The sequence below is a fragment of the Aulonocara sp. 'chitande type north' Nkhata Bay genome, linkage group LG1 (genome assembly GCF_057382095.1).
Source record: "Aulonocara sp. 'chitande type north' Nkhata Bay isolate Kocher_YH1m ecotype deep benthic linkage group LG1, A_spYH_male_GT1.1, whole genome shotgun sequence".
In the NCBI taxonomy this organism is placed as follows: Eukaryota; Metazoa; Chordata; class Actinopteri; order Cichliformes; family Cichlidae; genus Aulonocara; species Aulonocara sp. 'chitande type north' Nkhata Bay.
The window spans coordinates 19,947,965-19,974,543 of record NC_141344.1 but is presented as its reverse complement, the minus strand read 5'-3'; the positions used below and the strand labels follow the sequence as shown (position 1 = coordinate 19,974,543).

The window sequence follows — 26,579 nt, the reverse complement described above, 5'->3', positions numbered from 1 at the left end:
CTAAAGCACATTTTATTACAAACAAGCTCAGAAGACGTGAAATTTTTACCTCTACTTGCATGTGCCAGCGTCTCTCTCCCATCCGGTAATAAACATTGTACTGCTTCTGCAATGGAAATAGAACATATATTTATAACACAAGTACATAAATATAATCCAAACACCACACAAGTTTGTTGCACTCGTTGGTTTAGCTCTAGAGACAGTGCGGCCATTTTTTATTTATTCATTCATTTATTTAACTGTAGGATCAACAACTACTCGTCCTACATCATTTTACTTACATAATGAAATAAATAAATAACACAGTACTAGTTCTTAATATTATTTTGCAAACCAATAAGTTTAAGCAGGTGTACTGTTTCAAGCTGTATATTCACATTTCCTAGGACATTTACATTTCAGTTTCAATAAAAACGGGTGTTATGCAACTTTGTAACACTGATGATATAAAATGGAGACAGAAAGCAGCACTTCTACAAAAAAAAAATCACTATTATGCTTTGCAAGTATATGACTAACAAAGAGTGACAGAAGAAAACATAAAAACACAATATTTCGACTGATTAAAATAAAAGCTACTACATGAGGAATGTACAGACTGGTTCATGACCTAGGCATCTATGGCAGGTTAAATATCTCCACCAATATACTGAGCTAATCAAGGGGGTGAGATCCTGACAGGATGACTGATGGCCCGATTGCTTTGCACCACCTCTGGACTTATTAAAGAAAAACACCACAGGCCATGCTTTCACAAAACTCATTGGTCAACCACAGTGGAGAAAGTGATGGGTGAAATTCATCACTAAAAACTATCGAGCCCAAACAAAGCACACATTGGGGCACAGAACTACACAAGAACCTCTGGTCATCAGGGTACTGATTGCCTTCAGACTCGGGGAGAAGACACTTTAAAGGACATGAGTGTAGGGAAAAGGATGGCTGCCGAGTCTCGCCGCAGGGTTCACAAGGAAAAATAGAAGAAAGAATTCTTAGACTTTGCTCTGCAGCACTTGGAAACACCATTCGTTCCTCAGAAGAAATGTGGCTCAAATTCCCTTCCTCCAAACATTTTCTTATGCTCAGAAGAGTAACTGTTGAAACTTTATCAAACCGACGCCTGGAGAAAGGAAACCATATATAACCACATTCTCTTTCACTACACCAATCATATTGTTTACTAAGGTATCTTTTTACTGTAAGAAATGCACAAAGACATCACAGAAAACATGCTGTAGAACCGCTGGAACGTAACAGTCACACAATCTTCACGAGAATACATAAACAGAGCAGCTAGACATGTTGTACAACTCATTTGAGGGTAATTTCACAGTGTAATTGAGGCTTTGTGTGTATATGCGCCTGTTTGCAAGTGCTGCCTTTCACTGATTAAGGTGACCTTAGATTGTGCACTTACCGAATCTCGGGCTGAGCAGCAGAGGTTAGAGCACAACTCATTGGCTTCCTGAACACATTACCTTAATGATGCCATTCCTCACGCCTCCATTTCAACACATTTAGAGATGGAGCAGTTACATCGTCTATTAAGACATTCAAATGTCTCCCCTAGCTATTTACCCACTGCTCGAGCACAAAAGGGTAGCCCGAATTAACTGTGACAGCGCTGACTCGTTTCCCTTTCCAAACAGACAAAATACATAGAAAAAGTCATCATGCGGGAAAGGTCATTAAAAATTTAGATTACAGCTTCCTTGCTTTCCCGAAAACCCTTGTCTTTCTCTGCCTGTTAATGGGATTGTTTTAATATTAAAGTGTTCATTATGACAGATTGTGAGGCTGACTCTCAATGCTGCTTGTTTTCCTGTTCCTGGCATGTGATCAAACCTCATTTACCCGACTGGGGGATTGAATGAAATGTGCGATTATTAACCCTGTGTCTGCCTCTGGAGGAGGGGGTGGATGTTTGCCTCCTACACATTTTATCTTTTGGTGCACCTGAGTTTAAGCTGTTGCCGTTTCCTCTGTTCTGTGAATATTTGTGAAAGATTTTTTTTTTTTTAAATGCCTTTAAACACACAAAATGCATATAAAGTCTGCCAGAAATGTATTTTTCTTCTTCAGTTCTTGTGGAGGTTACTGTCCAATGAGCAGCACATCCCCAGTGAGTGGTCTTTAATGTGCTCATGCCCCAGCAGACTACCTGCTCCATATTCTGGCCCGAGTAAGCAGCTTCCCCCTCCTGTTTTGAGGTATTTGGGGGTATTTTTGGGAGGAGACAAGGGCTATTGAAAGTGTTTATGTTCCTGGCTTGTACAGAGGGGTCTAATGTGTAACACAGAGCACTTCAGTATTCAGACGCCTGGGGCTATTCTCTAAGTGGTCTTTACTTTGAAAACACAGGTGCCCTCCAGGGCTTGATGAGTGGTTGTTGTGTGCATGTGTGTCCATGTATGAGGAAGCAGTAAGCTGGGAGGGCAGATAAAGGGGCCGCACTGTTTTATCCATACATCATCACTCCATGTTATAATTTGATTCAGTATGGTGGTCTTGCAGAAAGCCCTATGCTATTATCTTTAATAATGCAAGAAGGGATTAGGTACTCACTCTCTTCTGATAAATACAGACAAATCAGTTAATTCCACTGACACTCCCCACCAACTGCCACAACGCATGCACCAGTCCAACTCTCTGATTTGTTTTCTTTTGCTCTATAAAGCAGAATAGTTTAGTTTTTATGTCCTCCTCTAAACCAAAACCATACAGTGCACAAAAGATTTGTTATTGTTACAGAAAACTGTAACATAACTTAGATTTTGATATTTGAAAATCTAATGAGGTCTGGAGGGATCTCATAAATTAGAAAAATAAAGCTGCGCATGCTTCGCTGGTGCCGCTGCATAAAGAAACAGCAACATTTTTCATAAAATTAATAGGAGAGGTTTGACACGTCTCTCGCTATAATTACCAGTCAGGCAACCATGACCAAACAAGAAAATGCATTTTATGCCATACTGTAATATAAACATGCAGCTGTCATGTAAATACAGCATGACTGCACACATATTCTGACAGTGCCCTAGCGGAAAAGTAGTTTAAATGAGGATAATGAAACAAAATATGAGTTGGCTATGCATTTCACAGAGTTTATGGTGTCAGTGGGTGCAATGCTGATGGAAAGGCCTCATGGCCATTTTAAAGGCAATAGACCACTTAGCAGATCTCAGCTGGTCCTGATGCCGGCAACCTTGATAATGAGGAGCAGCTGGAGCAACAGTCATTAGACCTAGCCATCTCCACCTTCAGGAACTATCTTTTATTTCCATAAAACCTTTTATCCATTTCTGTCGCTGCTGCTATACTGTCTAACACCGACCCAGGGCCATTAATGACTACAGCAGTATAGTAAATGTCATTACATAGCTTGTCTCATCAATACTTCTAAAAACAGAACATCAATGGCAAAAAGAGGCAGAGCAGATATAATATGTTTCTGGTGGTGTCACAATCTTGTAGGTCTAATTAAGCTGGAGTTCAGCAGAAAGGCAGCATGAGAGGAGAAGAGGGAAGGAGAGGGTGACCCAATTAAAACCAAATCGAAACTCAGATTCACTCTTCAGTGTGGCTCACGCACAGACTGAGTGGGAATCTGTGAAAACAAGGAGAACAAGCTTTATTAGTCCCTAAAAAGCTCTGTTGCTACATTAATATTCCAGTCTAATGAAAGCTTAGTTTTCCCCATTTCCCTACACTTGCCTGTCAGTGTTCAGTTCATAAATATTTTCTTATTATGGTCGTGACGGGTTTTTTTTCCCCAGATATGAAAAAAATAAATAAAATTCAGAGCCAATTATCAGAATGACAGGTGAAATGGGAGCGTGCTGAGAAGAAATGAAGGGTTGCCATGGTGATATAGCAAAGAATCATAGTGGATACTGTATGTGTGGTCACATGACCGATGTCTGGCTGAACTGCAGCTACGCTCGGGCCCCTGCACACCAAAGGACACTTAACCTCAATCGCTGGTAGCAATCACAGGCCGATCAAACTGAATTTATTGGCTATTTCTGTCTCCGGGTCAGACCGCCGTAGTGCCTGCAGACTCGACCGCATCCAAATTCAGAACGTTCTCAAACCTTTTGACTAATGACAGCTTTAGAGGGCTGGGTACAGAGCTAAGGCATGTTCATGTATGCATTTATAGAATCTACATGAGGAAAAAAAAAGTCATCTGAGTTTTTATATAAATCACAAAAACCTCTGCAGAGATGTAAACTATAAAATTATGGTTATGGTTTTGATGGAGTTACATTTAGGTAAAAAGAGAAAGGCTTTTGTCGGTGAATTTTGTAAAAATATCTGTATGTTCTGATTTAAGAGACTACAGTCCTGAGATAAAGTATTTGCTGTATTTCTGAGTTTGTCACACTTAAATGTTTCAGATGATCAGAAAATTCTGATATCAGACAAAGAAAACATGAGTAAATACAAAAGCTGGTTTATAAATGAAGATTTCATTTATTAAGGGGAAAAAGTTATCCAAACTTTCCTGGCCCTGTGTCAAAAAGTAACTGCCCCCTAAACCTAACAACTGGTTTTGCCACTCTTGGCAGCAAAAAGTGCAACAAAGAGTTTGGCAGCGCGTTATTCACATTGCTGTGGGGGAATTTTAGCCCACTCTTATTTGGAGACTTGCTTAAATTTGGCCACATTGGAGGGTTGTAAAGTATGAAGAGCCTGTTTAAGGTCACGCCTAATCATCTCAATCAGATTCAAATCTGAGCTAGACTACTCTAAAACCTTCTTTTTGTTTTTTTAGCCACCAGAGGCAGACCTGCTTCAGATCAGTGTCCAACTGGAGAACGCAAGTGAGTTTGAGCTTCAAGGCACAAACTGATAGCCAAATGTCTCCTTTAGGATTTCCTGATAGACAGCAAAATTCATGGTTCCATCAATTACGGAAAGTCGTCTCCTTCTTGAAGCAGCAAAGCAGCTCCAGACCATCACACTTCCACCACCGTGTTTGACTACTGGTATGACGTTCTTTATATGAAAATAAATTAACTGTAATTAACCACATTTTTTTTGAAAGCTGAGTTCAATTCCACTAGCCAAATCTACACCTGCTTACTACCAGACCAGTTGAATCAACTAATCACTTAAACAGATCCTCTCAGACAAAAAGGAAGAAGGCTAAAAGATCTAAAAAAAAAAAACTAAAAAAAACCCCAACACATCATCCTATGATCTAAAGAAACTCCAGAAAACACGAGAAACAAATTTACTGACATCTATCATTGTTGAAAGGGATATAAAGCCATTTTCAGGGCTTTGTGACTCCAGCGAATCACAGTGAAAGCCTTTATCTACGAATGGAAAAAACTTGGAACAGGGGTAAATCTTCCCAGGAGTCGCTGGCCTACATTTATGCACAAATGACTCACCCAGGAGGTCACAAACAAAACCAGAACAACATTTAAAGAACAGCAGGCCTCACTGGTCTGAGTTAAGGTCGGTGTTCAACAATTAGAGAGAGATTGGGGCAGCAACGGCATCCATGGGAGAGCTCCAAGGTGAAACCCACTGCTGACCAAAAAGAAAACAAAGGCTCGTATCACATAAATAAAAACAATAAATTTAGGAAAATATTCTGTGGACTTACAAGACAAAGGTTAACCTTTTGTTGAAGGCTTGAGTCCTGTTACATCTGGCATAAAAATGACACAGCATTTCATAAAAAGAACATCATACCAACAGTCAACACGGTGGTGGTAGTGTGATGGTCTGGAGTTTCTTAAGACCAACACGGCTAACTGATGGAACCATAAATTTTGCTCTCTAACAGAAAGGTTTTGGAGTGGTGTATTCAAAGCCCAGAGTTAAATCATATTTACTCATATTTAATTGACCTTAAATAGGTCGTTCGTAGTTGAAAAACCTGAAATAAAACAATTCTGCAAAGAAAAGTGGGGTAAAATTCCTCCACAGTGATGTGAAATATTCATTGCGGTTCTTGCTGCCAAGGATCACACAACCAGTTATTAGGTTTAGGGGGCAATTACTTTTGATACAGGGTCAGGTAGGTTTAGTTTGAGCTTTTTGTCCTTAATAAATGAAATCATTGTTTAAAAACTGCACTTTATATTCACTAAGATCATCCCTGTCTAATATTGGAATTAGTTTGATGATCTGAAACATGTGTGACAAATATGCAAAGATATCAGGAAGGGGCAACTACTTTATCACAGCACTGAATATATGTGTGTATTTGTGAACTGTGTCCCACTCTGTGATCCCCTTATTAAGAATACAAACCTCTATGCATGGACAAGGATTAATATTTGAGAATGTGTAAAATGGAATTGGAAATGAAATGACTTGGATCAAAAGTTAATTAAGAAGCACCTTGCACAAATATATCTTTTTAGATTGCGCCTGCTCTAACGGTGCTTTAGCATGTAAGGCTTAAACCAGTCTAACTGAACCAGTCACCAGCAGACTTGCATTAAAACTGCTCTAAAACTAGAACAGAACCACATGCTGGTGTTTCAGTCTTTGTATCTGCCTCAATGGAAAGACAAAGTCTGCTTGAGGATGCACTTAAAGTGCTATTTTTTCATACTGAATCACTTAATACAAAGGAAAAGAGTGAAGCTCAGAAGCAGCGTGGTAGGTTTTTAAAAATAACTCATTATTACCATATTTATAATTTTAGAATATGTATGCACTTTATTAAAAGTCATTCAAAAGTGAAATTCAACATACAGAAATGCAGATGTGCCACTGATAATGATGCCAGAGTGAAGTGTGTGGAACAGAAATTATACAAATAAATGAATTAAAAAAAATCATCCAACCAGAGCAATTATGGATCTAATCAGAGCTTTCTGCATGAAGGTACAGTTCTCCTATCTCGCTCCCATTTGCATCATAACACAGTGTGCAATATTAATTTCCGAGTTTACTGCTTATTGGAAGTGCAAACTATGAAAGCCATTAAGGCTCCAAATAGGAAAGCAATTTGCTGTCACATGGATTCGGCTCTATTAAAAAGAAAAATCTTGTTAACCATTTGGAATTAGAGTCATTTGGCAAAAGGCATTCTGCAGCACTCCAGTAAAATAAGTAATTATGCTTCTCTTCTTTCTGTCCCTCTCTTTCATTTGCACAGGCAAGGTGGGGAGCGGTGGATGGGGAGAGCGACTGGATGCAAAGGTAATTAAACTTGTTGGCTATCTGTTTGGATAATGTAAGGATCAGGCCAGTTGAGAGCCTTGGAGGCAAAAGCAAGATGAGAAACACATCTATTTTTCTTTTTCAGTCTGCCAGCCCCCAGGTTTACTTTCGTCTGGTCCATATATCACCTATCCCACAATCTAAGCAGGCAAGCAGCCATTTAAGAAGAAAAAAACAAACAAACTAGATGTGACTATTCCTCAGTTTACTTCAGTTTCATTCAGGTTCCAACTGAGTAAAATCTCAGCAGTTCTCAATTGTGAGTAGCTTACTATTTAAATTAAACCATCTCCACAGGTCTTGATGTGTTTGCCGTAAACATAATGCGTACTTTAAATTCTGCATGTTACATATATTTGTCATTTCTGCCGTAACTTTTCTTTGTTTTGAGAAAAACCAGCGCAGCTAAATTGGGATCCAATAACAACATAGTTGGAATTCTTTTTTGCTGTTGTGTATATATACCAAACAGCCATGAGAACAAAACTATCCTTTTAATTAGGTCCTTATTGTAATGCCAACATATGATCTCTGGGATGCCCTGTGGGTTCTGAGGTGGTGCTTCCATAGATCAGACTGGTTCCGACATGTCCAACAAATGCATAATAACGTTGCGATCTGGATAGTTTGACTGCTATTACCGAGTCTGATTGTATGTCCAATAGAAAATTTGGGCCCATACAGGTTACACAAATCTGAGTCTGAATACAGTAGAAAAAAGCCCTGCAGGTAGCTCAATTGTGGAAAAGCTCCAACACGATGAGTCTGATGTTGCTTTTCTATAACACGCAACTGTCCAAAAAAATACAGCAGCACTGACAAAGAGGAACTGAGAAGCCCAATGACGGATCAGATAATTGGAACTGAAATCAGTTCTCGCTTCCCACCCCCATCACTTGGGCCCTTTCTTGTTTTTCAACAGTTTTTCTATACGCTACTCTTGGAGAGTCGGAAAAGGATCCATTTATTTGATAATGATGATGGGTGGAGAGCACTGTTGGTCCAAAATCTTTTCTTTGAGTTCTCTTGGTAATTGTGATTGTCACTGCAAATATTCCCCGTCGTTTTGATATTAATGCAACCATTCACCCCATGGTAGTTTTTTCCTGTAGAATGAGGCATCATTACCCTGAACTTAAGCATTACAGTTAGTTCTGCTGGGTTGTATCAGTGTCCAGTAGACTTATTTTTGCTTTTAGTAATTTTTTATCCCCCTGCTATGATCTAAATACAAAAATTCCTAGGTTTGGTTTAGGAAAAGGATTCTGGTGAAGTTTTGGTGTGAGACTGGGCAACTTCACTTATTCTATCAAATCATTTACACTTCAAAACATGTAATCTGCCCACAGGTTCCTAACCCTTTGCTTGGCTGATCATCAAGAGAAGCTCCAAACGCTTTAATTTCTATGCCAACCAGACTCATTTCAAGTCAGCTGTTACCCTGAACCTTTGGTTTAGCAGTATTTTCTGGATACTATCATAACCTCTTAATCATCATTATTCCAGTTCAATAGTTACTCTACTGATGGCTCCCTCACTCCTCCATGAGACTGAAAACAAAAAATAAAAAAATAAAATAAAGGCGATTTATGGGGTGGCATGTTTAGCCTCAAAGGTGTTTTATGGTTGGACCTGGAGGGCCTATTTAGGAAGCACTGCGTGCTCTGTCCTGACCACAGGTATTGATCGTCAGCAATGGCCATGGCGTGGCTGACTAGTTAAAGCCCTGCATGTGCCCTCACGGGGAGATGAAAATGAGGCCTTTGTGTGTAATGATCTGTGTATGAGCAGGGAGGGGAGGCCACAGAGACAGAGGAGGAGAAATTAAATCATTCCTTTGCTCTTTCAGGAGAGGCACTGCACCAAGCCATGCTTGGCTGCTTAATGTGGGATCTGTTTTTGAGAGGAAAATTAAAAAGAGCGAAAGAAGGGAGTTAGAGAGCAGAGAAAAGAGAGATAAATGGCTGGATGTGGAAAAAGTAAATGAGAGCATCCTGATTCGGGGAGCTGTGTGTGGATGTCCCTAATGGGGTAGGCTGATGTGTGTTGTCTGGTAGCTGACCACCACAGTTACAACTACGGTTACACTGGCCTCTACCGATCTCACACCAGGCCCTGCCAGCATAGAGATGAACGCACTCAATGGCAATTAGCAGAAAACGCTGGTGCATAACAAGTGCAGTGGAGACGCTGGTCTAATTTGAGAAGGGGTGAAACGATGGATAAAATGCTTTTAATCATATGAGGCCTGTTCTTGTCTGTGAGGCTCTGGAGAGCCAAGAGAGAAGATACACATGGTTGTGAAGCCACACAAGTCTCACAATAGAGAAAAAAAAGCACTTCCTCAAATTGGTCAGTTTGCAAACAGCCAGGTTGGGAGAGCTGTGCTACATCTCTACGTTACTGTGAAGTCATTAGTCACAAAAAAAAGAAAAAAAAAAGAACAAATATTGATTCACTCGATTCCACTGTGAATATGACGTTTATTGATGGGCTAAATTCATGAGTAGTCTACAAGACATGTGAATTGGACAATCAAGCAGTGTCAAAATGACTGGAAAAATAGGCGTAGTTTGGGAAAAGAGTGGCACTTCCTTTACAACAGTTGAATGAATCACCTTAAAGCACAGTGATGGTAGGTGTGAAGGCGCCAATCATTGACAACAACTGACACTGTACTGTATTCACTGCTGTAAGTAAAAGGATTCAAAAGATTTTTGTGGCACATCCTGAACAAACAGAACCAAAAAAGGCAAGAAAATAGGCTGGAAAACTCTTCCTTGAGTGAAACACTACTGATTTGGGGTTTTTAACCTTGTCATCTCTTAACAAAAAAAAAAAAGAAAAAAGAAAAGAAAAAAACAACAACTGTGGAAACTGAACTGCTAGGGTTGCACAAGACCCTCTGCATGACCCCCATCCTCAAAGCCTCTAACATCCACCCCACAGGGGCGAGTGCCTGTTCATTTTACCTCACAGGCCTCATTAACGCAGCCCTCTGCCATCATTAAGACGTTTGTGGTTAAATTAATTGAAAGACAGATTAAAAATAAATTAAGAAAAATGCGTTGCAGAATGCCTACGTGCACTTCATAAATCACCGGGGCAAAGCCAGGAGCTGGCTTCCCATAATTAACTGCAGACTATTTATTTTATCCTGACGGTATAAATTAGAATTCAGACGCACAGATTATATTAGGGCTGTCTGCCATGCGGAACTGCTGAGGGGTGTGCAGAATATTTTAAGGATACAAAGAGGAGAACAGAGAGAGAGAAGAAGAGAGGGAGAGATAATACGTAGAAAGGCAAACAATATGTAAATGCATACAAAGCAGAAAGATAACATTTGCGTCCCATAGAAAAAGAATTTACTCAGGCAGTGCATAAAGAAACAGCAGACAAAGTAATTAACAACGGCAATCAAATGCATGATTAAATGAAACAACAAAAGCCTGATTAAATGAACTGTGCCAATTGTTCCATCGACTCCTCGTCAGTAAGAGCAGGATACAAATTCAGCTGCAAGTTTAACCAACGCTCCTTGTATACACCGGTGATCAGTAATAGAGATTGTGACATAATACTGGCTAGCCCTTCTCCTCATTCTTCCCTGCCGTTTTCCACCCTCCTGTACTCCAACCTGACCACTTCATATGCAAATGAAAACTAAACCTCATCTGCCAGTCAGTCTCAAACACCCCCCACAGACGCACTTGTGTCTTAGTCTCTCTGTTGCTATCTGTTCGTCTCTCTATGCTACAGTCAGTACTAGCCACACACTGCCTCCTCGTGGGCACAGTGCCCAGGCTGGCATGAAGCCAGACCTGCTCTGCCACACTGGACTGGCAAAATGCTGCCCCTCTCTCTCTCCACACTCCAGATTCCCCACACATCCTTTCATCAGAATGCCTGCGGCCCTCTCCTCTTCCTTTCCCCGTCTTTATTCTGCACCACAGCTGAGATCAACACTTTGAAAGTGTGCCCTCCAACCACCCAGAGAAAAATAATGCTACCACTAGCACTGCCAGGGAAGAAATAAAGAGCTCACACATTTGAATGCTTGGCTATTATGCAATCACATTGAAGGCAAAACCTAGTTATCTATAAACAATATTACATCAAGGCAGCGTATCAGGTATTAGGTGCATAGTAGGGGGATATGAACAGGCAGTGTGAGCCCTGAGATGTATTCAGCTTTGTACGTTTTTATGAATCAACACAAAGAAGCAACTTGATCGTCCTTGTTTGGTTTGACTGTACACTTCTAGGTACGACAATATGATGCGGGACTATAAATATAATGTTCACAGCTGCCCACAGCCAGTGGTATATAGAGGCTGAATTTAAAGACAGAAGATATTTAAATAATGATAATAGTCCATGTAAAAAAAAAAAAAAATAAAAAAAAAGTACACTTCTTCTAATAAAAAGTGGCAAAAGAAAAATTTTATGTCAGCAAAAGTGTATGCAAGTTAGCAGCTGCCATTTGATTTCACAAGTGGTGCAATAAAAACTGTCTTTTCTACAGTCAGCTTCAAAAATCAATTCATACAGACTGGATCATACTTTTATGTCATGTCTGCAGCGGACTCCCTGATTTTGTTATAGTTATTGTAGTTTCCCACTGCACCTTCAAATTTCCTGCTACCCGTTTCCCACTCGCTGTTGATGTTTTTAAACTCATCACAAGTGAGCGAAGAGGAAATTCTGGCATTTATAACTGGACACAATAACAAAATTAGGTAGTGCATCTTTAAGAGGGTTCCCCCCCCCCATTGTCTCTGCAAGTCTGCAAGTTTCCCACTGTGACAGCCTCTCAGAGGGAGACTTGTGCACCGTGCTGCTCTCAGCACAGAATCCATTTAAATCCTACTGTTTCACAGGGTTAGATCTACTTCCCCTCTGAGCATAATGTCAATTTCAGCCATGTGTGTGTGTTGTATATTTGTGTTTTGATTTTGGAGAGTTCTATATTTTTCCAGGACTACTGGAGGGGGGGAAGGCGGGTAGAGGTGGAGGGGGGAAGGCGGGTAGAGGTAAAGGTAGAAAACAGCAAGTCGTGATCAAACTGTGCCGATGGTGGCTGGTTTGCTGGCTGGCTCGGTGTCAGTTATGCGAGGTGTATTTTAAGTGCACACATTGCACGAACCAATCACTTGATCAGCTACCAACATTGCTGGAAATGCTACATGAATTACCGAAACTTTACCCGGTCGTCGTTTGCAAGGCTTATATCCCAAAATACTAAGAAGGGTTTTAACAGTCATAGCACGAAAAAACAACCAGTCTGCCTCAGATGTATAATTTGGTTTCCCCGGTGAGTAAAAAGCCTTGGAGGCGAGTGCATACGCAGCAGTCATGTTTGTTAAGATACATGGCTAGAGTCGGCCTTTCTTCTTAAGCACCAGAAAAACCAGTAAATCACCAGCAAAGAAAATAAATATATACTTATTACATTCTGCACACTGCATATATTCACCTCCTTAACATATTGCACAGGCACAGTATAAATGTGCAGTGCTGCACATGGGCAAAAACATGCCATGAAAAATGACAGCAGGGAGGGGTAACTGCAGACCTGGAATATAATGGTGCGGTGGAGCGGAGGAGAAATAATCATACCTAGTGGTGGGGGGAAAGGGGGTGGGGCGGCGGGAGGAGCAATAGGAAGATGAGCCTGTGCCCTGTAGCAGGGAAATGGAGTTCCACTGCTCTGCTGCTAGACGCCTGATTCCCCAATAACGCTGCAAAAGAACTCCCTTTAGCATAAAGCAACAGCAGGCAGCATCTGTACTCAAGAAATACATTTCCCTAACACTTCATAACCACACGACGCACATATTCATGCTGCAACACAGACCATGTATTTAAAGCCGATACTGCGGTGTCATTTGAAAAAAGACAAAACATGCTTAATAAAAATCAAAGTAAACTATCAGACAAATTGCAGCAGTGACACTGATATTCCAGCTGGCATCCTTCATAGAAAGATACAAATCAGTCAGCAGTTCCCTCGAAGGCCTTTAGGTGTCTCTCTTTCACTTCGCATTGCCCAAGCACTCTCTCTCACTGAACGGGGCTCCTCTACTCCCATCTGCACATAATATATACACCATCATTTGAAAATGGCAGCTTTTTGAAAATTCACCTTGATTATCAGACATTAAAAGTGACTTCTCCAGAGCTGAGTGTCTGGCTAGGGGGATGGCTGCAGACAGCAGAACAATGCAGCAGGCTTGGTATTAATGCCTGGCTGTGGTGTGCAGGGAGGAGAGAGGAGCCAGCCCTTTGTTCTCTCCTACAGCCAATTATTTTTTACGTGTGCCTCTTTTCACAACAACAAGAGAGAATTTAATTTTAATGCACTCTCTGGAAAGAAGGGGGGGGGGGGGGGGGGGAGCATCTAGCTACACTATTCTTAAACAGAGATGGAGACTAGCGTCAGCAGTTAAGTATATATGCACACAATTCTGCATGAGGCAGAGACGGATGACAGGGGCAACAAGAATGACATCAACCCAAACACGCACAGCAGCATGAATCCTCTCATGCAATATGCTAAAACACACACACAGCCTCAGTCCCGAATCCATACCAAAACACAAGCGTATGCAGCCCCACCCTTACGAAACAAAGACCAAAATAAAAATACCCTAAAACACCATTATTTCATTATACAGCATAATGGTGCCGCTGGAAGGTGGGGAGGGTTGCATATTAGCATGTGCATACCCAGGACATGATGATAAAAAAGCATGCTGTAAAAAAAAAAAATATATATATATATATATATATATATATAAAAAAATATAGCAAGGATTCCTGATCAAATGGCATGAAAAATAAAAACCTAGGATCGTTGTTGGAAGGTATGTGGCCAAATATTTTTCTAATTGGAAGGGCACTTTATCTTGCTGTCAGAGAAGCAGTAAAAAGCAGCGCTGTTCCCAGAAGGAGAGGAGCACAGCTTGCTGGCCTTTTATTAGTGCTGGAGCTCTGATATATGCCTCTGCTGTGGGCTTTCATCAGGAACCTGCACCTAAACACATAAACAGACGCGCACATACACGCAAAGCATAGTTACAAAGCAGCCAGTTTGCGGAAAACCCATCGCAACTACTGTTAAAGAATTCAGCTGTTATATTTTATAATGTCCAATCAGCATACACTCTAAAGTAAATTGCAGCCAAAAACTTTTCTACAACTAACTGATGATGCCAACAGTAACTGGGAGCATTGTTCAGGTTTACAGTGATAATCAAAAAATAAATAAATAAATGAGTTTAAACAAAAACAAAAAAACAAAAATGAATTCAAATCCAAAAACAACAGAGCAGTGTGAGCACATAAACGTCTCTGTGCAACCACTGTAAAATGGTAGTGCAGTAACCCAGCAGTGTAAAAATGATTAAGTCACTAGAGAATAAAAGATCACAAAATAAAGCAAACACACAGAAGCACTACAGCACAAACTCTTAAATATGCATTCATGCATATTTTTTTTCTACACAGAAGCACTAAAAAAAAAAAAAAAAAAACCAAAACAGACTCATACTGACAGACGCACGGGCACATACAAAGACAGTACGACGGGCGCACACACACACACACACACAAACAGAACACATGCACAGGCACGCACATACAGCCACACTAACACCACACTGGCTAAATTAAATTTCAGTCCTTGGGCAGACAACTAAACTGCTTGTGTGTGGGACCTACTCTACAGCACAGCAAAGCCAATTCTCAGGAGACGGCGAAATTAAAGGGCAGAATCCTGCCTGTTTATGGTTCTCACTCTCTTCTTCTCTCAATCAAATGTTTTATTAGCAATCATTGGTCCTAAAAGTCATGTTCTTGGGAGGCAGCTGGCATGATGACAGCAGCTGCTGGACAGACAATACCACTTCAGCACAAACCGCTCCTAATTATTTACAACTGCGCGAGAAGCCAGAGAAAATCTCTAATTAACCACAAGACAGCCGTGTGACGAAGGGTTATCCATCCTGGTGCTTCTGTCATGTAAATGTTTTCAGAGAATATCAAATGCAGTTTAAATAATCGTCAAAACTGAGTGTGCATATTAGCTGCAAGTAGCAGCTAACCAAGCAGAACATGTATAGCAGTTCATACAAAAGCCCAGCAGGCCAGAGAGTGTCTGGCTGAGCCAAGAGTAAATATAAAAAAAACCCAACAACAACAACCCGAGAAACCGCAATGGGAATAATAATGTGAACAAAACACTACAATAAAATAAGGCTATATGGAGGATGCCCTAACACAGAAAATCACTATTTTGACTCTCTTGTGTAAGCAGCTGGGAGAACTGTACCTGCTGAATAAGGCAGCCTTGTTGGGCACTCTGCATGTCATGCTAAGGTCTTTGCTCAAGTCTGAAGTCAGAAGAAAGCAAAACAATTAGATTTCTACTGTCCTTGCTTTACAACAACAACTTTTATTTTATATTTTACTTTCTTACAAAATGCATTTATGGAGATTTTCCAATCCCTGTTGCATTGTTAGATGCTATAAATCTATTTAAATTAATTCAGTGGTTATTTTCACTTAAAGGAAAAATAAAGGAAAATGAACATGCGGTATGAAAAAAAAAAGAGGCAAACACAGTGGGTTATGTTTGTTATGTTAACCATCTGTATGTGAAAGTACATACATATGTATGCACATTCACATGCACGCGATGACCTCCTCGATTTGCCTGTATATTGTATCACTGAGGCATCTCTTTCCCCCTCCAACCCCCACCTTTCACTACTCTTCTCTCCTTTGGTGTCTGGAAGCAGTAATCTGTTCCTGAGCTAGCGCTGCTGGGATTAGGCAGCGACTGGAGATAGGATATATGCGTCATTAAAGCAGGAGGGCACAGTGTTGCAGCAGCACAGACAAAGTCAACAAAGGTGACACGAAGACGGAGGAGACGAATACCAGAAACCCACATGTGCCCACACACGTGTAAAGAAAAAAAAAAAAATGCACATGTGCGTGAATGAAAACAAAACCTCTACTGTATGCCTGCAACAGTGTGCACGCATAAAATCCTCTTTTCTCTCACATACAATTTCCTAAACCTCCAGTGAATAAAATAATGCAGTGTTGCCATAATGGATAACTGAGAGAGAGGCAATGCACTAAACCTAAGGAACTAATGTGAAGACATGTACAGTATGTATTGCTGTAGACATCACAAATAACTATGAATATTCTGTGCATGTCCAGGATGACGACACAGGAAAAATATTCAACATCATTTTAGATGCCAGAATTAGATTTATGACCTGTTTAAGTAAAATATAACACATTTCCTGTAAAATTAGCAGTAAAATTACAATTTACCTCTGTTTTAAAATGCTTTTTTAATAAGAAAATTGCTCCCAATCTGTCCCTCTTATCCTGGCACTGTATAACTCCGTCATATCTTTGCGGTAGCTAATCCTCATCGTCCTTACATTCGAGCCCCACTAGGGGACTTTCTGCAGTCTTTCTCCCAAGCCGTTACAACTGAACAACAAACTCACTTAAGTGCAAAATGACAGTTGCAGTTCATAGTCTGTGATCTATTTGGAATTACTAGGACTTCTTAGGATGTTTATCTGAATCACTTAAGCTGTGCCATATCATATTTTCCGCAAAAATACCTATATAGTTTTTTTTTGCAATAGGAAAATATTGTATTGCGAAATCATCATAGTAATGGCATACCCTTAAGTTCCCTAAAGCATACAACAATTGAAAAACCCAGGCATGTCTGAGAGAGCCACAAGAGCCACGTCTCAGCCTCCAATGACTATTCAGAACCTAACAATGAGCTACTTCCACAATCTCCAACAAAGTACTTTGCAAAATATGCAAGAAAACCGTTTCTACTGAAGGTGGAAACAACAAACTTGTTTCACCAGTTGAGGCAAAAACACACCGTCAAGTACAAGCAGGCTATGGAGGAGGAGATGCTAACAGCTGGTGATGTGCAACCTAAATGTGAACAAATGACTGACTGTCGCTGTGGCACTCACTAGCTGCACTCCATATGACAGGAAGCGCAAACAGAGTATGGAAATTTATGATGTGGGAACGTGGTGGAAAAACAGGGCTTTAAGCAGCTGGTTAAAAAGCTCGACCCAAGACACGGCATCGCAGGTAGAAAATATTTTTCTATTATTTTATTATGTGACAATACTGTGCAGCTTCTGAAGAGATACAAGGTTAAGTTAGTTATTGTTAAGCAGTTCATTTATATTTTTACTTAAAACTTAGAGGGAAAACATTACTTAGGCTACTTTTACGCTTGACTTATGTTCTGCCACCAGATATAATGCTGTCGCCACTATTGCACTATAATGCAGCTGCTGCTGGCACCTTGTTTCAATAGATTCATATTTCAAATTAGGAAGTGTGTCGTCAATGACAGTAACTCAATGGAAAAGAAAGATACACTTCATTTACTCACACTGCTGCTGCCTGCAAGCTGCGAACATCAATAACATTTTTTGTTTTTTCAGAAATATTGTATATCTGTTGGAGGAGGTTGGTGATGCAGTAAGACATAACAAAAATATAAATATAATAACATTTTTTTTTAAAAAAGAGAAAAGAATAGAATGGATAAAAAAGAAAATTTGTGTTTTGAAATGTCAACTCAGAGTTCTGACCTTAAACTAACTGAAATGCTGTGGCATGACCGGAAGAAGGCTTTTTGGTCAAGACACCCAGAAATATTCATGAGCACAGCTGAACAGTTTTGTAGTGAGAAATGGTTGAAAATCCCACCATGTCATTGTTTAACTCTGATAATAAGCTACAAGAAACAAATGATGGCGATACTGCTGCTAAAGAAGGTTAAAAAAAACCCCACACTTTTTACAGATTGCACTGCAGTTGCTTGATGTATTCACTAAAGAACAACTATTTGTTTTACAAGTTTACTCATACTACATTAGTCTATAATCGTGATTTAAATGATAATCAGACCCGATTTTATCACTAATTACTGGAGAAATTCTGGTCATTGTAAAATGTTCTCAAAAACTTCCTTGCAGTTGTCTTTAAAAACTGGATGAAAAAAACATGGCTGTCTACAAACAGAAAGGCGGGGGAATACTGTATTATTCTGATATCCTGAGAGTGCGACCTGGTGATTTACTCCAGTCAATGAAAATTAATGGCAATCTCATCAATGTACCTGCCAGTTCCTGACAGAGTAAATGCCTGTTTTAAATGGAAAAAGTCACAAACATTACACTCATGTGCGATTTAAAATCTAATTTCAGTGTAATCTTCCTCAATGAAAAACCAAGGGCATTAAAATGAAGTTGTCCTGGTCCTTTTCATTACAACAGCACAATCAGACAAACAGTGAGGGAAATGACAAATAGATGAGGTGGAAAGTGGAAATGCTGGTTTTTCTATATCTTATCTAGTAGCAATGGCTGAGGCGTTTGAAGCCACCAAGAAATACAGAATACATACAAAAAGGTGAATATTTTGTAAGTATTTTGCAAAGTGTGCATTATTTATTGTTTTTCAACCCTTACCACATTTTTTATAACAATGGAAACAGTTTTAACCACGTGTCTCAAACTGTGAGCTACTAGAATTTTTTCTCTTTTTTTTAAATGTATGAATGATGAATTGCTGCTACAGTTTTAAACAAAGTAAAATAAAGCAAACTGATTATTATTGCACTGATAGCTTCTCTTCAGCATTTTAAAATACTCGTGTTTCACACCCTGTGGAAATTCTGTCATTACCGTTTGGTCTACAGAGAAACTAAAACTTCTATTCTTCTGTTCAGACTATCATAATACATCTAGAGCCGATTGGAACTTTGATTGCAAGCACCTCTTTGAGCTACTCGTGCAAAGGTTTGGCTAATGCATATCTGCACAGCTGACAATGAATCATTTTGTTATAGGCTTCACTGAACGAACAGCTTGGCTGCTGTTGCTGAACTTTTTGTTCGTGCTCAGGGGATACTTTCTGTAAAACAGCTCATGTTTCTATACAGGTTTTCACTGGCAAATGAATGCAACAGGTTAGTAGAGAAAACTGGTAAATGTAGTTTTGCAATGAAAGAGATGCAAAATCCCAGATTAAAAATAACCAGAAGAGAACTCAGTGACTAAAAGTTTTCTAAAGAACAATACAGTGCATGGTCAGCATCCTGTTAAATTACAGGCAGATATTAGCCTCACTTTGAACCTCGTATGTATTACCAATAGATTCAGGTATAACCATCCATTCACCACTTGCAACAATTTTCATTTTCAGAATTTGGCAGGAGAGCAGATTGCACTGCAAAACTCGTGCTGAACTTCTTTCTCAAAAATACTATAAGGCAGGTTTTTAATATTTCCTGTATGCTCATGCTGCTGCAAATAACCTAGAATCTGTGAGAAATTCCATGTATTCATTGATGAGGCTTGGCTATCTAAGCTCACAAGATGTACTGAGAAAAAAAAAGTATTAATAGAACAAAAAAAATAATACAAATAAGAAACTCCCAACTTCTCACTCTAAAAAAATTTCACACTCAGTCCTTGTCAAGAAATACCTGTGATTGGTCAAAGACTATTGTGAAAGGCCACATTTTTCTAAAGCCTGAAAACTGATGCAAGAGGAGATGCTGGAGTCTAAAACCAAACACAAAAAAAGATCTATCCATGTTTTAACTAATGAAAAAACAGAAAAATATGGTGAATAGTAAAAAATCGTTTGTAAGTCTTTTGTAATTAGCAACATTTTTATTCTTTCAGCATTTTGAAAGTAACATCAGAAGAGCAAGTAAATCTTACCCCTGTAACCCAAATCTATGCTAATACATGCGAGGCTCTTACTAAGGCTAGACGAGCACTAAATATTGCCAGATTCGTCTATGAAAGCGTAAGTCCAATGTTAAACTAGCCAAGTATAAAACAGCTAAAGCAAGCAGTATAATCTCATATCACAGCCTGTTTTCTGAAAATTGTTAAGTCTGTGTATTCCTGCACAAGGGGATGTATTCAGAAGCATGTGCATGGAGCGTGCTGGTCAGAAACTATGGTGGTGAATTCTTCAAGATCTGACCTGAGAGCTCCACTTCTGCTGCTTACACTCCATTAGTGCTTCGATTCTCTGCTCCCATTTGCACCAGGCACCCATTACCTGCAGCTGACAAAGAGAAAAGATGGTGTCAATGTACTGCAGAATATTACAATTCAAATGACCTATACAAAACAGCACAAGTGCATGTCTTTGACATTTGATATTTGGTTCTCATCCTCTGTATATGACTGACAGCGTTTGTTTCAAACGTTAATACAATTAAATCCGATTTGAAAACAAACAAACTTAGCACATTTGTGTTTGGTTGATTATTTCTTTGTTGTAACAATGCTTCTTTGCAAGAATCTGGAAAATGCATTTGTAGGCATAGAGCAGAGTTGAGTATGTGGGTTGTGCCCATTAAAATCTTCTCTGCCAATGCCAAACAGCTTGTTTGGTGTCATTTATTGGATTAGATGATTGAAGTCTGAAGAAACGGAACATAATGGCAATTTAATATTTTATTCATTTAACAAACAGGGACATATGGAAGAACCATACATAGCCACAACAGTCTGGCACCTCCTCCACATGCTGGTGACCAGCTTGGTCACACAATGCTGCTCGATGACGTTTGTTGCAAGTCAGCGAATGTTTTTGTGCTAGTCACTATGGCTCAAACAGCATGCCCAAGCTGATCCCACAAGTGTTGAGTGGGGTTGAAGTCAGGACTGGAGACAGGCCATTCAATCCTCTTCACTCCCAGATTCTGGAGGTAGTTTCTGATAAACCCTGCCCTGTGGGGACAAGTGTTGTCATCTAGGAAGATAGAGTTCGGTCCAAGACTGTGGAGATATGGGATTTATACTGGTTTCAGTCTCTCATTTCGATGAGTCTCTGCATTGAGATTGCTGCCGAAGATAGAATTTGGATTCGGTGCTGAAGTTAACGTTCCCCCCCATGTTTAGGTGTCAGTGCACATGTTGGCAACACCAGCACAAAAGGGCCAGATAGTGAGAGGCAATGGCAGACCTCCTGGCAGTCCTGTGAGACCGGAGTTTGGCTGTGTGCACTCTTTTCTGGATTGTCTGGGTGGAGACTCGTCGGCCATATTATCTTGCAAACCTTGACTGTAAATCTATAGAAGTCTGCCTAGGGTTCCCAAGTTCTGAGAGGGTGAGGAAACAGTCTTGTTGTAGTGCTGTCTTCTTGGGACACTTTGCGGCTTGTCTCTGACATCCCCTGTTATATGGAACTTAGCCTTCATTTTGGAGATGGTACTAAAGCTTACTCCAAGTAATGCTACAACTTGGTTTTGAGGAACTGTAGCTTGAAGTTGCCTTATGGTATGGCCCTAACCAGGTCAGTCAATATGATGTTAAGATGTTTGGCAATGGCAGAGACGATTTGGCAAGTTTTTCATGAGTGCAACCCAAACACTCAACTCTGTTGCTTAACCCATAAATGCATTTTCCTTACAAATGTGGCACCATTTACGGGGAAATAAACAGGCCTTTCAACAGTATAATATTTATTCCCATGAAACATTTTTACAACAAAGATAAAAAAAATTCTTTACTTTTTGTGCTAAGCTCATAGTATTGATTTCTATTTATTCTACCGTAACCCTATAAAAACTGATTTCAAGTTTAATTCAGTTTAGTTCCTAATGGACATAATTAAATCTACAGCAGCCAAGAATCTAGTGAGCAAAAAACGCCAGAATTTCAAAATAGACAGCCTGCAGTTCCCCTACACCACTAACAGATCAGCCCAGGCAGGTGCTTAATTTGACTAAAATTGAATTGGTGGTCAGATTTCCTTCTTTTTTTAATCCAGTCTTCCAGATGAAACTAATCTGCTTAATCAACTGGGATAGGCCAGTGTAGCGAGTCGTGACTTACACCGTCTAAAACCTAAAAACATACCCCAGAGGAGCTGCTGGAGTCTGGATTCCCTCTCAGACTACATGAATTAAAATACGTTTTATCTTTTTTTGATGAAATGATGAATGTGTTACATGTTTTAATTCCAGAAACAAATGACAGTATGTTACTCATATTGTGTTTCAATGAGAGAGACTAAAGGATTTGATAATCATGAGTGAAATGGTGGGGGATTATTATGGTCAATGATGGCTGTAAGAGTAGTATGAAAACAAAGAAATTACGGGGAGCAGGTAAAACAAACAACAACAACAACGTTTCCAGCTGAAAACACTTAAAGTATGACCATACAATACAAACAGTCTGTCTCCTGAAGATTAGCAACAAGTGAAACAGTCCCCTCAGAACAGTCAGCGAATAAGATATTTTTTTTTTCTTAAATTTGTATAGTTTTTTTATTTTTAGAGGTGGCAAGAAGCATTTTATTCTCTATGGCTTAGAGAATAAAACCAAAGGCATCCATAAAATCCAGAAAGTTGGCTGCATATATTTGTGAATTTGACTATTTGCCAAAATGCTTGTTGATTCCACTGCTACGGTATATATCTTCTATATTATATGCAACTGTTTGTGAGAAAAATTGCACTCTGCATGAATACATTTAAATTTAAAGTTAAAAAAATTTGCATTCTTAAAATAACGTGCTTTTTAGTCCTATAAATATACAAACACTTTATTTCCACAGCAAAGCTACACAAGTCTAGGTCAGATGACATCAGAAAACTGCATTTAATCAATATGAAGCAACAATGGGATGCAAATTATTCAATGTGCTTATCGAAATGTTGTTCTTCTTTAAAAAATGACACAGATAGGTACATGAAGCATAATGGGTTTGAGTCTGAGGCCTACTGGGAAAAAAAATTACACAAAAAACCTTTGCTTAGCAGGGAACACTATACCTGACTGTGCCGCTCCTGGGCCTGCTGAGTTGGACTCTGTAGCTGCTTCTAATTTTGCTGCATACGACTGTTCCTCTCGAGATCCAGTCAGCTCTCGTGTAGGTTGGGCAGCAACTGAGAGATCCTTGCTTCAGGATGTCCAGCTACTAAACCACAAAGGAGGCAGGGCGCCGAGAAGAAGGGAAAAATCAATCGAGTGCACAGAGACTACACTGTCTGTGCAGCCAAACTGTTCACTCTGTAGCTAAGGCTAAAATGCACCATGGTTCCGATTCTCCAAGGTAGATACTCACATGCAGGCAGAATCCTGTGCTTCTTGGGCAGGCCTATGGCTTTGCTAATTCTGTCATGACTATAGCAGAGGATGAAGCTTCATTTTCTTATTTAAATCTAATGCCTCTTTAAACAAACATTTCAAATGCACACACCGAATTAGTAAACAATGCAATCCAATGGCTTAGATGGAACCTTAGTCGCTGCATTGCCTTAGTCTTCAAAAAGGACAAGGCTAAAACTGTCTGAGCAAAGATTCTGTCACACAAAAGATTTCTGAACAAAATAACTTTTAGAAGATAACACAACAGTGTTTAAGTGTAACAATATGTGGAAATCCTGAAGCAACACACAAAACACAACTGCTTCAGCATGAAGTCTCGCAAGGATAAGACAGACTGTAAAACAGGACACAAACAAACATTTCCCTGACCAGTAAGAGTGGCAACCATATTAAACAGGCCGCTAATTAGTATAACCTTCTTGTGCTAAATCACAAGAGGTGAAGGCAAGGAGGGGGGAGAGAGAAAGAAAGAGAGAGAGCGAGAGAGTGAGAGAGCAAGAGAAAGAGAGGAAGAGGAGGGAGCTTGGGTGAAAGGAAGGGAGGATAGCAAACGGAAGACAAACAAACCTAGATCGTAGGCTTTAGACCAGTCTGCCTGATGCTGCTGCAGTGTCGCTGATGCAGAGGGAGTCCCAAGCAAGATGGAGACTCAAACAAGACCCAGGACAAACCATACAGAATACTCCATGAAACCAATCAAAAACAAGAATTAAAAAATTATTTTATCCCCATTCCTTTTTCTCGACGAAGCTCTGATCTCATCTCACTGTCCATTATTGCTTCTCGGAACAAGTCAAACAAGTCTGACGGTTATTCCTGAATTAAAGATAAAAATTATGCAGAAATCCATTTCACGAAATCGCTTAAAACGTGTCTCATCCGTTAGCACTCTCTTTCTGTGTGCGATCCACACCGATAACCCTGGTCTTGCTTTCTTTCTCTCACAATCGCTCCCTCTCTCTCTATTCTCCCCTCCTAAACTGATCAATACTTCATTTAAATCATGACATTAGCACACTACTACAGGAAAAAGAGGGCGAGAACAAATACAAACGAGCATCTTATTTTAAGCGACACAGTAAAGGATGTTTTATGTCCGAGGACTTCAAGATATGTTGAAAATATAATGCGAAAAACCGAGTACATGCAAGAGTATGGGTTGTACTGCTGTTTTGATTTGAGGTCCAGAGCCTCACACTGATCAATACACATTTAAATTGAGGCTGAGAGAACCATCACAATATCTCATCTCATCAGAACAAGGCAAACATACTATCCCAATTATCATCTCAAATGACTAGTGTCAGGGGACACCAGTCGGATGCTGATAGAGGCATATTTCATATTTATTCAGCAGAATTTTTACATTAGCACCTGAGCGCATAATTGCCTAATATATATGCACACTCACACTTTTATCTATTCACATAATTCACAATGAGCACAATCAATACTGCCCTTTCCATACTGCACCACACTCATAAAGTGCGTCTGCATTAGATCATATAATAAGCCGTTCACAAAACCCCAAGCAAGACTGACTAATTTCCTGGCGCTCACTGAAATTGTGAGCCATAGCAACTGGCTAATCTTCCCGTGCGTCATTAAACCCGGATATTTACCTGAGCAGCCTCGGAGTCACGGGCCTGATGACAGAAGCAGCACATGCTGTTTCAGTCTGTGGACAGTCTCATCCCTGCTGAGTGGCTGAGCAGGGGACGACCAGATCCGGATTTCTCCATTCCGAACATGGGTGAAGAGAGCCGAGAACACAAGAAAAAAGAGAAGAGACAGAGGCATACCGTAAGCCCAACACTAGGCGGGATGTGGTGGAAAGCCAAAGTCGATCAGTCAGGCGAACAGCACTTACATATAGTCTGGCGCCAATGTTGACCAATGAGCAATTAGGTAGACAAGACTAAAGTTATTGATCGGGGGTTCAGGCTCTTTTCTCTGGGCTAACTAGCCTGCCTGAGGTTGTGTGATGGCTGCTACAGATGTGGACTACAACACAGAGAAACACAGTACAAGAGAAAGTGGGAGGAAGGGCAGGGCAGGTCTTTTCCTCCCCAGGCCTTAAGCCTTTGAGTTAGACAACAGACATAATCATTTAGACTGCTATTGATTGCCACAGGCTTAATAAGGCTTTGCATCAAGCAGTCACATACAAAAAGAAAAGGCACTTAGAAGAATCCAAACATCCAATCAAAGATATTATAGAAAGCAAACAGCTACTGTCACTGATAGTTTGCTAACACTGTGAGTGTTGTGTTTCTAATTTCCAGGAGAGAGATTTAAGTCAAGAAACCGGAGATCGTTCCCCAATACTTAAAGTTGGGAGTAAAGAAACAGAAGAGAAGTTGCATTTTAAGGTCTGTAGGTTCTAATAAGTTACCTTCAAAAGACTTAGCTTCAAATTGATAACATGACAGTACACCTTTACCACATTCAGGATAACACCGCAAGATGTAAATGTATTTTATGAACTTCATAATATCAGTGGAGCTTTCCCACAAAAACAGATGACATAGAATCTCAGAGGTATTTCAACAATGATATCATTTTGGCCTCTGTACACCACCGCAGTGGATTTTAAATGAAATTGCCAAGATGTGATTAAAGTGCACTTTAAGCTTTAATTAAAGGGATTTAATGAAAGTATTACATTAACTGTTAAAAAAAACCTACAGACATTTTATATATAATCCTAGAGTTTCTAATTTTTTCAAAAGTAAAATATAAGGATTGTTTTAAGTAACTAGATTACAATCTTTTGCAGTCAATGACTGCCTGAAGTCTAGAACCCATGCTGGATTTCCGCCAGTAGTTTTCACTTGCTATAAAACCTCTCTATTTACATTAATGAAGACATCTACTAATTGTAGACAATTGTGATAATTATATGCCTTAAAGTGTTCTATACTTTGACGGATGTTGTAAAGGGATTTTTCTTAATCAAGGAAAGAATTCTGCGATCATCTAGTTTTTAGCCGTTTTCTCCACTGTATCTTTTCAAGAAGGTACCAGATTGTTGATTTGGGTTTTCAGCCTAATCATCTCTGCCATCACTTGCATCCACATCTATATTATAACCTCCTACTGAGGGTTCCAGTGTAAAGCTATGAAAAACAAGTTCAACACTTTGAATCAACTCTAAAT

At 39.7% G+C, this 26,579-nt stretch overlaps 1 protein-coding gene across 14 annotated transcripts in view; it reads right to left on the bottom strand.

The window, feature by feature from the left end:
* The window catches only part of LOC147338995 (uncharacterized), a 137,685-nt gene that overhangs the window by 37,177 nt on the left and 73,929 nt on the right, over positions 1–26,579 (bottom strand). For 7 of the 14 annotated variants that reach the window (XR_015128608.1, XM_086287446.1, XM_086287524.1 and 4 more), the window contains 5 exons: positions 25,043–25,156; positions 23,084–23,229; positions 20,278–20,361; positions 15,533–15,593; positions 50–106 (listed from right to left, as the gene is read on the bottom strand). Coding sequence is in view for 11 of the 14 variants with exons in the window: in XM_086287446.1 (XP_086143572.1) it covers positions 25,094–25,156 (63 nt within the window). In the remaining 3 variants the exon portion in view is untranslated. The remainder of the gene's footprint in view (positions 1–49; positions 107–15,532; positions 15,594–20,277; positions 20,362–23,083; positions 23,230–25,042; positions 25,157–26,579) is intronic. The other 7 variants (XM_086287453.1, XM_086287481.1, XM_086287504.1 and 4 more) reach the window with 3 other exon arrangements.